Source organism: Cnephaeus nilssonii (genome assembly GCF_951640355.1).
Source record: "Cnephaeus nilssonii genome assembly, chromosome: 21".
NCBI classification, from domain to species: domain Eukaryota; kingdom Metazoa; phylum Chordata; class Mammalia; order Chiroptera; family Vespertilionidae; genus Cnephaeus; species Cnephaeus nilssonii.
In genome coordinates, this window is record NC_137092.1 from 13,520,385 (window position 1) to 13,531,906 (window position 11,522).

Here is an 11,522-nt window from a genome sequence, read left to right on the forward strand (position 1 = left end):
TCACTAGGTGACAGTACTTTTTCAGCCCCATTATAATGCCATAGGACAACTTTGCATCTGTGGTCCCTCATGGACTGAGCCGTCATTATGCAGCACATGACTACACTTTGCATTGAACAATTTCCGAAAACACAGAAATTCCTCCTGGCAATTTTTCCTCTTGTAAGAAAACTTTTCTCTCCAGGACTCCTGGCACCTGAATCCCTCTGCTCAGGGGTTAGTTAGCCAAGCTCGACTTCTTTTTGCTCCAACAGGTTTCTGTGTTGCACCAGCCAGCCTTACCTGGGAAGCCCCCCTTTCCACAACGGGGGTCCATGTGTTTGCCCGCCCTAGAAGCCTGCCCAGATACCTAAATCCCAGGCTGCAGGCCTGGCCGTGTGCCTGGCGGTGTCCTCTGCCTCCGGACACCTCAGCAGCCCTTATAGAGGAAGTGAGTCACAGCAAGGCGGGCAGCTTGGGGCATTGTGGGTGTGGCTATGGCAGTGGGGCGGGGGTGAGGTGGGGGAGGGGGGACGGGGACAGTGCGGGTGGGTCAGAAGGGCGGTGGTCAGACTCTCCTGGTCCAGCCAAGGCCTGTGTGTGTGTGTGTGGGGGGTGGGGGTGGGGGTAGTGTGTGACCCAATGATGCTGACCGAACTGGTGGCACCGTTCTTATGCTGACCGAGGTGAGGTTTTCTCTTCTCCATCCACTTTCTCCCTTGTCCCCTGGGGGAGGGGCAGCTCACCTCTTATCTTTATTTGTCAGGCCTTGGCAAGCTAACTGCTGTCCCAAAACTTCCCCTCCCCACTGGGATCTTAAAACAAAGAAAAAGGTGAACTGGTCTTCATTCCTGGGGTGGGGTGGGGTGGGGTGGGGGTGGGGGATCGTTTGAAAAGTTGGGTGAGCAACTTGGGAAAGCCTGGCACCTAGAAAAGCTGCCCGAGAAAAGGGTTCAGGAGCTAAAGGAGGGGAGCCAAGTAGGACAGAGGTGTGGGGAGGAGTTGGAGAGGAACCCAAGGTTAGCCGTGGCCCAAAGAGGAGGCACTGGAACCTTGCTGGAACCTTACTACAAAGCAATTGATAGTCACATCTACTCAGTTGAATTCTGTTCTTTAACACAGATAACGTATTTCGGCGTTGGGGTTTTTAACACTTTGCCAGGAGCGTGTAGAAGCGTGTGGTTGTGTAGGAGAGGAGGAATCTCCCGGGAGGCGCTCCAGAAAGGTAGAGGGAACTTTGGAATTGGCAGGTGGAGGGAGGGGCAGTTACCAAGGGGTCCAAAGACACAGGATTTGCTAATAAGGGAGTTGTTCAGCCCCGGGGCAAAGGAAGACGGGGCTGGAGGAGTTGCTGGGAACTGGCTGGTCTGGGGCTAAAAAAGGTGGAATCCCCTGGGCTGGTTCAGGGGGAGGTGGGCCCCGGCCCGGGGTCCCACTGTAAAGAGCAAATGAACAAACAGGATGGAAATCAGTCAGCTTCTGCCTCCGTACCTCTCCGGAAGGAGGCTTTGGGGAGGCCAAGCTCCCAAACTGGATAAGTGTGTGTGTGTGTGGGGGGGGGGGGGGGGGGAGGAAGGAGGGGTGTCACACTCCTTCCTGAAAGAGCTGCCAGAGCACCTGAACTTGACTAGATAAACCATGCAACAAGCTCCCCCGAGCTTGTAACGGTGGCCATATAAAACAGGCAACATTTCATCAAGGCAAAACACTGTTGCCGCTCCGTGCCGTAAACAGTTGTAGCTCTCTTTCTAAACAAACCCCCAAACACATCTGAGTCACACTCTGCCCACACTAGGAGTCAAGGACAGTTTTCTAGGATGAACACGTCGCATCTTCCTGAAATACCGATTTTTATCAGGCTAAGTGAAAAGCATTTTTTAACGTGACCTTGGGTAAGTGCGATGTAGATTGGAAACTCGAGTGCATTTTACAAAACAAAAGTTGGGGGTTGGCTCTTCCAGAGTCTACCGGCAGGGTACGTGTGCCACCGGGGCAAGGCTGCACAGCTCTCGGGTGGAAACGCCGCGGGTCTCATGGCGGCGGGGCGGGTGGGGACGCCCTAGGGGTCGCGGGCTCGGCGCTGGGAAGGGCTGCCTGGTCGGCCCTGGAGGGGCGCTCGGCCTGGGCGCCCTGCACTGGGGCCGGACGCCCCGGGGCTGCGCCCGCGGGAGCCGGGACTCCTCCCTCCCTCCGCTGCCCCGTGGGGCTGGAGGTGGAAGTGTGGCAATCCGCGGGGCAGGGGGGGCGCCGCCAGGCTGAGGTCTCGGAACGCAGTTGGAGGCGCGTTGGGTGGGGCAGAGGTAGTGCCCCTCCGGCGCCCCGGATCCCCGGGCACCTCGTGGGTCAGATCCGGGGTCCCCGAGGGCTGCATCGCACCCCTAACGGAGAGACAGAGGCTGGAAGAGCCTGCACGGCCTCCGGCGCGGCGATCCCTGCGGGCGCGGCCCGGGGGCCGGGGTCCCGAGGCCGGAGGCGCGGGCGGAGCGGGGGCTGGGCGCGGCCACCCCGCCGGGGCCCCGGCCCGCGCCCGCCCTCCTCTCCTTCCCCGGCCCGGCCGCAGGCCCACGCCCAGTCTCCCGGCTCCGCGGTGGCTCGCGGCCTTTCTTCCCCGGGTTGGGCTCGGCCTCTGCTCAGCTGGGCTCGGCCCGCGGCGGGAGGAGGAGGAAGGAGGGAGGGAGCGGGCTGGCGGCGGGCGGAAGGGGGAGGAGAGGACGGGCCGAGCCAGTCCGGAGGGGCCCGGAGCGCGGAGAGGAGAGACGGAGCAGCGGCTCCCGGCCCCGCCAGCCCCGCGCCCCGCCGCCGCCGAGTGAGTGGGGACCCCGGCCCGGGGTCCGGGGCTCTGCGCGCAGGGTGGGGGGGGGCCGCGGCCGTGGGGAAGTTGGCAGGACCGGGGGCCGCCCCGACGCAGCTCGCGGAGAGGCCCGGCCGGGCGGAGCGGGGCCCGAGGGGGAAAGGGAGCGGGGCGCCGGGCGGGGCGCGAGGGCGCGGGGCCTCCGCCGGGCGCGCTCATGGCGGGGGCCTGGGAGGGCGCGCGGCCCCAGCGCCGCCGGAGGGCAGGCGGCCGGGCGCCTCTGCGTCCCGGGACGCGCCGCCCGAGCGCGGAGAGGCCTCCGGGGCAACAGGTAGGGGCCGGGAGGTGGGGCCCCGGGGCGCGGCGCCCTTGGTGGGGGGTCAGCCAGGCTGGGTGACTCTGTGCGCGAGAGCCCCGCCGGCAGGGCCCCGCGGCGGCAGGGGGCGGGGCGAGCGGGGTCTCGCTGCTTTTCCTCCTGACCGGCGCCCTCTGGCCACTCGGGAGGGCGGTCGGAGCGCCCATGTGCTTAACGGGAAACGGGAAGGAGTGGCTCAGGGAGTCCGCCCGGCCCCCCAAGGGCAAGGCTCCTAAACCGTTATGGGGTGTGTGTGGCAGGGGCGGAGGGGGAGCCGCTGGAGAAACTGGTTCTCTGGACCACATCTTGCTAATGACTGGCCCGGAGGTTCCCTGGCAAGTAGGTTAATTACAGGTGTGTGGCACGAACTTTTGGCCTGAGTTTGGGGGTTTCTTTCTCACCCCAAGCCTGGCTCCTGGCATCCAAACCTGGTCTCAGCCCACCTGCGTGGCCAGGCCCCAGGCTGGGGGTTCTGAGAATCCCGAGGAGTGGAATGAGCCTCTCTCCCCAGAGAATGGGATCGGGGACGGCCTCCAGCGGGCAGTCCTCCCACATCTGTGTTGGAGGGGTTGCCGTCCCACACCACCGCCCAGGGCCTGCATCTGGGGGGCTGACTGCACTTGTGATGGGGCGCCTAGGGGTGAGGACTTGTCTACAGAGACATCCTTCTGCGCCCGGTCCCGATCATACAACGATTGTTCTAAAGAGAGTCTCCTGTCTCTCCCGTGGTACCCCACAATCCACTCCCCGCACTGGGGCCCCTGGCCAGCCTCCCCCGGGAGGAAAGGCCTGCCTGTCTCCCTCACTGGCCTCGGCTGCTCCTTTACTGTGCCCGTCAGCACTGCCGCTTACCTGCCTCTCCCTGCCCCTTGGGGCTGTGGCCTTATGCAGTAGGGTGTGTTTGTGTGTGTGTGTGTTGGGGCTTCTGGTGGGAGGGTCTAGACAAGCTAGATGTGGGGGCCTGTCCTGCAGCCTGGAGCGGTGGCACCTCTTCACCCATTGCTCGCAGCCTTCTGGTTCACCACCTGAAAGATTTCCAACAAGGAAGACTATCAGGTTCTCTTCCACTTTTTTTTTTTTAATATATTTTATTGACTTTTCACAGAGAGGAAGGGAGAGGGACAGAGAGTTAGAAACATCGATGAGAGAGAAACATCGATCAGCCGCCTCCTGCACACCCCCCACTGGAGATGTGCCCGCAACCAAGGTACATGCCCTTGACTGGAATCGAACCTGGGACCCTTCAGTCCGCAGGCCGACGCTCTATCCACTGAGCCACACCGTTCAGGGCCTCTTCCACTTCTTGTTGGCTGTTCCTTAAGCTTCCGTGGAAGCTGGGAGCCGTGGGACCCTCTCCTGTCACTCTTCTCCCTTGCTGACCCCATTACGTTTTCCTCAGTTGTTCCTCCAAGCTCCGAGAGCCGGCGGGCTGTTCTCACGTTCGGTCTGTGAGATTACTTTCTCGCAGACTCAGTCGTCTGCCCTCCCAGCACTCTGGGTGTACAAGCCCCCATGGGGACCCTCTGCCCCTTTTCGTCCATCTGGGAAGGTCTGGGAGGAGGCAGTCAGAGTTGGGGCGAAGGGTGGGGACTGGGCTGAGCTGAGCTCAAGTTCCTGGTAACCCAATGCCCATGAAATCCCTGCTTTGCTGGCTCCTCTCCAGCCTGTGCCTCAGAAAGTGGCATCTGTGTCTCTGTGGCAGGTGTGTGTGTGTGTGTGTGTGTGTGTGTGTGACAGACAGACATCCTCCCCCCACACACCCCCCCCCCCTATTATCTCTTCCTGCTTGTGAGGTGAGTGAATTCTGTGAGTGGAAAAAGTATCAGTAGGTGTGATTTTTCTCTACCAGCAAATCAAGGAACTGCCCTGAGGGCCACGAGGGCCTGGAAAAGCAGGTCGGCTCCCTGTCCTCAGTACACACCCCGCTTTCTTGCCCCAGCCTTTTGTTTATGGGATCCCTTGCCTGGCCTGGTGTGCTGGTGCCAAGAAGCCTCCGGGGCTGCCACCTGGGTCAGGAGCAGACCTGTTGGTTCTGTGGGATGTGTAAGCCAGGCCAGCTGGGAGCCCCTGCTGTCTGCCCTCCCCCTCCATCCCCGTGTGGAGTTAGAAGTCCAGACCCTGCGGAGTCTGGTGCCTCTCTGCTGGGCAAGGTGTGTGTGTGTTGTGGGAGGAGGGGATGGGATAGTGCTCCTCTGCTAATGGAAGGACTAGGCAGCCAGGGAAGGCTGTGGTCACAGAAAGCCTGGACCCCAGGTGTGGGAGAGCCCCCATTAGTCCGCATCTCTGAAGGCCTGACACATCCTGCTTTCTTGCTCACCGCTCACCCCCGTCTTCCTGCCGGAGCTGGAAGGAGGGAGGTGTATTTGGTCCTGGGGCTGAGGTAGTGGCATTGTCCGGGCACTTGTCCTTGACCACTGTCTGACACATTCCTTGCCTACCTCCCCAGCTCCTCACTTCCTTTGTAGGGATAAGACTGGCAGCAGGCATTCCTGGGGCACAGGAATCGGAGAGAGGGGCTCCCCGCTCCCTGCAGGACCCCTCTGAATCTTTAATCTCCAAAATGCTCCTGTCAAGAGAAACTTCCCTGCTGCTTTCCACTGACCAGGGTGGGATGGGGCCCAACACTTAGGCCTGTTTCTACCCTTGGCTATGGATCTCACTGGAGGGCAAGTTGGACTCCAAGAGACACCTCCAGTCAGGCTAAGCAAAGGGGGGGCAAGGGGAGGCGGACCCAGGGGTGCCACCACATCTTGGCATTGTCTTGATCCTTCTCTACTATGTTTTCTACCACTTTTCCTCGGGGCGAAAAAAGTGTGAGTGTGTGCGTGGTTGTGTGGGAAACGTTCCATTGTGGATAACTATGTTTGATTTTGTTCAGTTGAGGGCTTCCATCTCTTTAATTAAATATTTATTCTGACGAAGGTAGAGAAGGAAGGGGCTGTGCCCTCGTGAGCCGAGGCCTGGAATGTGTGTGTGTGTGTGTGTGTGTGTGTGTGTGTACATGTGAGTACGTTACGAACGTAGGCACCCACGGGTGCTATTGGGGGAAGGCGGAGCTGAAGCTCCTTTGTCAGTGCTGACCTCTGATTTCATCTGAGAGAGGAGTGAGCTGGAGTGGGGACAAGAGGGTAAAGTCCTTGAGCTGGAATACCGACCCGTGACAGGCCGCGAGGGATTTCGCAAGTGCTCCTGTGGTGGGTGGGGGTGGAACCGCCGGAGGAGCGGCGGCAGGAGGACCAGCCCGGCTCCGCTCTGCGCCGCTGTGACCTGTCTGCTCGGTCTCCTGCCCGGGGCACCCGCTGGTCTCCAGGTCACAGGGGAGAACAATCTCTCCACTTTCCTTCCTTCCTCCCTGGTGCGCGTGTGGGAGGCGGGGACACGCGACCACCTTCCTTCTGTGTCAGCTTGTAGTGCCAAGGCCAGCCTGAATGGCACCACCTCTCCGCCCTCCTGGGGGACGAGGGGCAGGGAGTCTGGAAAGTATTGCCCTTGCCATCCTGCCGGCGTTCACTGCTCAGTCCCCAGACTGCCAGGTGTACTGGTTCCAGCATCCCTGGCTCTTCAGGACCATCTTGCTGCTTCTCTCAGCTCCAAGCAGCCGCGGGCCCCTCCCGGGCCACAGACCATTCCCTTCCTCATTCAGAGTGTCCAGGGGGTCACTACCCCTCCTCGTCACGACCTTTCTCTTTCAGTGGCGGAAAGGGGGAGGCGGGGAAAGCAGCGGCTCTCTCCTGAGCTGAGGGCGCGGTGACGGGCCTTTCCCTGCAGGCCGGTGTTTTATTTCCTAGGTACGCCTTAATAAGCGATAGCTGCGCATTCCACCAGGTCTCTTGGTCTGCTGTCTCGATTCTCTGGCCTCTGCAGCTTTGCCTTCACTTTGTTTCTGAAAAGACACTTCTGATAGGATTCTTGTGCTTTCTGTGGAGGAATTGGGAGGCTTGGCATGGTGTTCATCTTGTGTGCAATAGCCCACTGATTGTCTTCGTGCTCAGCCCATTTGGGGACATAATTTTGCTTTATTCTGGCCTCTTAATTCCCCTAGGGACTATGGGTTGTAGGGAAAGGGAAGAGAAGGTTTGCTCCAGCCTTGAAATCTGTTTTTGAAGTTACCCGGCAAGGAAGCGTGCAGTTGTTTGGGGGGACGGGGTGGGGGACGGGCGGGACTGGATGTGGTGGCTGGAGAGTCAGGGGAAGGGGCTGGTTGGCTATAGCTCCTAGGACCAGATCCTGCCTGTCCTCCATGCTGGGATAGCAAACTGACAGGAAACCTGACATTCTTAATTCTCGGGAATCGGGACTTCTTGGGGGTGGGGGTTACCTTCAGTTGCTGTAAATAGTAAATGTTAGAGTTGGAAAGTTATCATATCACAGATGAGGAAACTGATCTGTCCAAGGCCACATGACCAGGACCTGAGCCCAGGGCTTGAGTCTCTGCCCCCTGCTCCTTTTGTTAAACCATAAAAACTGTCATCTGTTTCTCCCCCGTGGCTGTCCCTTTAATGCCCTTTATATTCCCCTCCTCCTCACTCAGGATGCTCCAGACCTTGTATGACTACTTCTGGTGGGAACGGCTGTGGCTGCCTGTGAACTTAACCTGGGCTGACCTAGAAGACCGAGATGGACGTGTCTACGCCAAAGCCTCAGACCTCTATATCACACTCCCCCTGGCTTTGCTCTTCCTCATCGTTCGATACTTCTTTGAGCTGTGAGCATACCAGCCCACCCCCATGCCTTCCCTGGCTGCCAGCCACACTGTTGCTTGCACTTCAAGTTTGTCTCTTGCTGTTTCATTGGTCCTAGACCCTGGTGTTCTGGCCACCCAGGTCCCTGCCTACCGTGTGTCCCCCACTGAAGGCAGCATTGTCTTCCTGAGGGCTCAGCACCGCGGGCCCTTTCTGTCAATGGCTATTTGTTCTCACCCTCCACCCGGCCTGGTCACTTGTGAACACAGGCAGCTTTGTCAGCTATGAGCAGCCCTCGGAGGCCAGAGAGGGGATTGCCAGGATACTGAGGCCCAGCATAAAGTTGTCTGAGCTTGCAGTCCTTTCCCCTCCCAGCTTAGGGGCTACCCAGACAGTGAGGTGCTTCTCACTCATTTCCCTTCCCCAGTTACGTGGCCACACCCCTGGCCGCCCTCCTGAATGTAAAGGAGAAAACTCGGCTGCGGGCCCCTCCCAACCCCACCTTGGAGCATTTCTACCTGACGGGCGGCAAGCATCCCAAACAGGTGAGCTGCAGACCTGCTTTAGGAGTTACTGAGTTCTAGTCGGGAGGGAAACGGAATGGGTAGGAATATCATTTCTGGTGGGTGAAGAGGTGGGGAAGCAGTGGTACAGGCTTAATGCCAGGCTAATACTTGGAGGAGGTGGGAGGGTGAGGGCACTGCTGAGTTCTGAAGTGCAATGTGATGGATGGGCTTCTTCCCTACACCCAGGCAGAGGTAGAGCTGTTGTCCCGGCAGAGTGGGCTCTCTGGCCGCCAGGTAGAGCGCTGGTTCCGCCGCCGTCGCAACCAGGACCGGCCCAGTCTCCTCAAGAAGTTCCGAGAAGCCAGGTGGGGGAGGTTGGAGAAGCAGAGGGAAGTCTGATGTATCTTGCTGGGAGGGGTGGGCAATGGCTGTGTGCAGGGCAAGATCTCCCTCAGGTGAGGTCAGTTTGGTTCTTCGTGATATTCCTGAGGATCTCTGGGGTACTTGGGGGGTTGTGCCCTTCTCCCACCCCACTGTCCTAGCTGTTTCCGCTTCCTCTTCCAGCTGGAGGTTCACGTTCTACCTGATTGCTTTCATTGCCGGCATGGCTGTCATTGTGGATGTGAGTGGGAGTTACTAGGAGGTGGGAGCAGGGTCTTTGGCAAGGTGGGGGGAGCATAGAATTTGGGTCCCTCCTCTTTTAACCTGTCATCATCTCTCTGCAGAAACCCTGGTTCTATGATATGAAGAAAGTTTGGGAGGGATATCCCATACAGGTATGAGATGGGGTTCCGACTTCCTTATATGGGGGTGATGAGGAGAAGCAGTGTAGCATAGGACTAGGATGCTTAGAGATGATCTCTAGAACACATGCCAGAAGGCACTGGAGTTATGGTGCTAAACTCATCTCGGCTGCTAGCAGGGCTGGTGTTAGAGAGGCGAAACCTGGGGTCCAGTCTCTCTGGGGCCCCTTATCTAATCTCTCCTTCTCTCCTCTCTCCCAGAGCACCATCCCTTCCCAGTATTGGTACTACATGATTGAACTTTCTTTCTACTGGTCCCTGCTCTTCAGTATCGCCTCTGACGTCAAGCGAAAGGTGGGTCAAGGGGCTGTGCCATTAAGTCTAGAAGCCAACATGAAGCTGTGATGAATAGCCTCGACTTGGATTTCTGGGTGCCCTGGATGGAGCTGTGGGATATGGGGAACTAAAAATGAGGGGCAGGAAGAAGGAATAGTGGGGGCCGGGGAACAGAAAAAGGTCCCCTGGAGCCTACGTCTTTTCTGCAGGACTTCAAGGAGCAGATCATCCACCACGTGGCCACCATCATCCTCATCAGCTTCTCCTGGTTCGCCAATTACATCCGAGCGGGGACTCTCATCATGGCTCTGCACGACTCTTCCGACTACCTGCTAGAGGTCAGGCTTTCTGGACATTTCTTCAAACCCAGAGACCTTGGTGCAGGTTCTCTTGTTCCTCTATCTCCTTTTGGGGTTTGTGTGACATTCCTGGGACCAAGGAGGTGGGGGCACGGAGCCTGTGTGGTAACGGGTGTATGTGTGAATGTGTACGGGAGAGTCAGGAGCCTATGATGACGGATGGGGGCTGTCTGTGCAGTCAGCCAAGATGTTTAACTACGCCGGATGGAAAAACACCTGCAACAACATCTTCATCGTCTTTGCCATCGTCTTCATCATCACCCGACTGGTCATCCTACCCTTCTGGTGAGTAGAGGCCAGACTATACTCCTGTTCTCATGAAATCAGGAGTCTTGCCCCGCCCTCCCGTTTATCTCCATCTTAACCTCTTCCTTTCTGTGTTGACAATTCTCTCCCTTCCCGTTGCCAGGATCCTGCATTGCACTGTGGTGTACCCACTGGAGCTCTATCCTGCCTTCTTTGGCTATTACTTCTTCAATTCCATCATGGGAGTGTTACAGATGCTGCATATCTTCTGGGCCTACCTCATTTTGCGCATGGCCCACAAGTTCATAACTGGAAAGGTGAAAGCCCTCTCCCCATTTTGTCGGCCCTACTACCCTCAACTCAAAAACTGCCCCAACTCCCTCCCATACCAGCAACCCTCTAAAAAACTACTGTGGGGCCCTGGGAACAGCCAGAACAAGCCCACACAGAGAGGCAGTATTTTGGGGTTTGAGGACATCAAGTAACCCTTCTTATCCCTTTCCACAGCAGGTAGAAGATGAACGCAGTGACCGGGAAGAAACAGAGAGCTCAGAGGGAGAGGAGGCTACAGGTGGGGGAGGAGCAAAGAGCCGGGCCCTAGCCAATGGCCACCCCATCCTCAACAACAACCATCGTAAAAATGACTGAACCATTGTCCCTGCTACCCCTCAGATTAATGTGTAAAGCCAAGGAACTAGCCCCACCTCCCCATAGGGTCACTTAAGCTCTGGAGAGAAAGGAGAAAGCCAGAGGAGAGTTCTTCTCTGTGCCCCTACCCTCTGCTTGTCACCCAGTTGCCTTTAAACCAAATCCTAACCAACCTATCCCCACGTCTCTACCTGGGGAGACTGGTTAGTCTTTGATAGAGGGGGACGGTCTATTTCCAAGTTATCCTTTCTATTGCTTTCAAGACCCTTCCTCAGCCCTGGGGGTGGGGGTTACAAACTCACATTCCTTATCCTTCAGAATTTGGCCCTAGCTGTTTGCCTTTGACTCCCTGACCTCCAGAGCCAGGGTCGTGCCTTACTGTCCCATCTGTGGGCCTCATTCTGCCAAAGCTGGACCAAGGCTCACCTTTCTAAGCTCCCTAACTTGGACCAGAAACCAAAGCTGAGCTGACTTTAACTTTTTCTTTCCGAAGATGCACATGAACTAAGTGTAGGAGGGTACATATGACCCTTACCCTACCTCTGCCAAAAAGTGGGGGCCATATTGGGGACTGCTCAGACAGTCTTTGTGTTACTTCTCTCTGCCAGCTGTCCCTGTAGTCACAGGTCCAAGATCTTACTGCCTCCTTTCTCTGGCCTCTTCCCCTAGGCTAGTTGGTTTGGAGTAGAATGGCAACTAGTTTTTTTTTTGTTTTGTTTTTTAATTTATTAAACATTTGGGGTTTCGGTTTTAAAGCCAGAATTACAACTAGCACCTGGCATTTTTAGCAATGGGACCACTTCAGACCAAAATGTACTGTTAATGTTTTTTTTTTTTTAAATAAAATATATTGAAGATTAAGTAAAACATGGCAACA

The 11,522-nt window shown here is 57.4% G+C and overlaps 1 protein-coding gene across 6 annotated transcripts; it reads left to right on the plus strand.

Moving 5' to 3' along the window:
• Positions 1-531: 531 nt before the first annotated feature.
• CERS2 (ceramide synthase 2) lies at positions 532-11,456 on the plus strand. 6 transcript variants are annotated; one of them, XM_079760903.1, is made up of 11 exons: positions 532-665; positions 7,657-7,830; positions 8,235-8,352; positions 8,560-8,678; positions 8,878-8,935; positions 9,039-9,089; positions 9,318-9,410; positions 9,602-9,730; positions 9,930-10,036; positions 10,161-10,314; positions 10,505-11,455. In XM_079760903.1, the coding sequence occupies exons 2-11, from the start codon at positions 7,658-7,660 to the stop codon at positions 10,643-10,645; spliced, it is 1,143 nt and encodes a 380-aa protein (XP_079617029.1). In that variant the 5' UTR covers positions 532-665; position 7,657; the 3' UTR covers positions 10,646-11,455. The 6 variants fall into 6 exon arrangements, with proteins under 6 accessions (XP_079617029.1, XP_079617030.1, XP_079617032.1 ...); XM_079760904.1 differs by lacking the exon at positions 532-665 and adding an exon at positions 1,108-1,204; XM_079760906.1 differs by lacking the exon at positions 532-665 and adding an exon at positions 1,634-1,871 and having other exon boundaries at positions 10,505-11,456.
• The last annotated feature ends 66 nt before the right edge of the window (positions 11,457-11,522 follow it).

Excerpts from the sequence above, each read along its gene's own strand:
- CERS2 (XM_079760903.1), top strand. The coding sequence starts at position 7,658 with ATGCTCCAGACCTTGTATGACTACTTCTGGTGGGAACGGCTGTGGCTG. Across the intron at positions 7,831-8,234 it reads GTTCGATACTTCTTTGAGCT|TTACGTGGCCACACCCCTGG; the intron begins GTGAGCATACCA and ends TCCCTTCCCCAG. Across the intron at positions 8,679-8,877 it reads AAGAAGTTCCGAGAAGCCAG|CTGGAGGTTCACGTTCTACC; the intron begins GTGGGGGAGGTT and ends TTCCTCTTCCAG.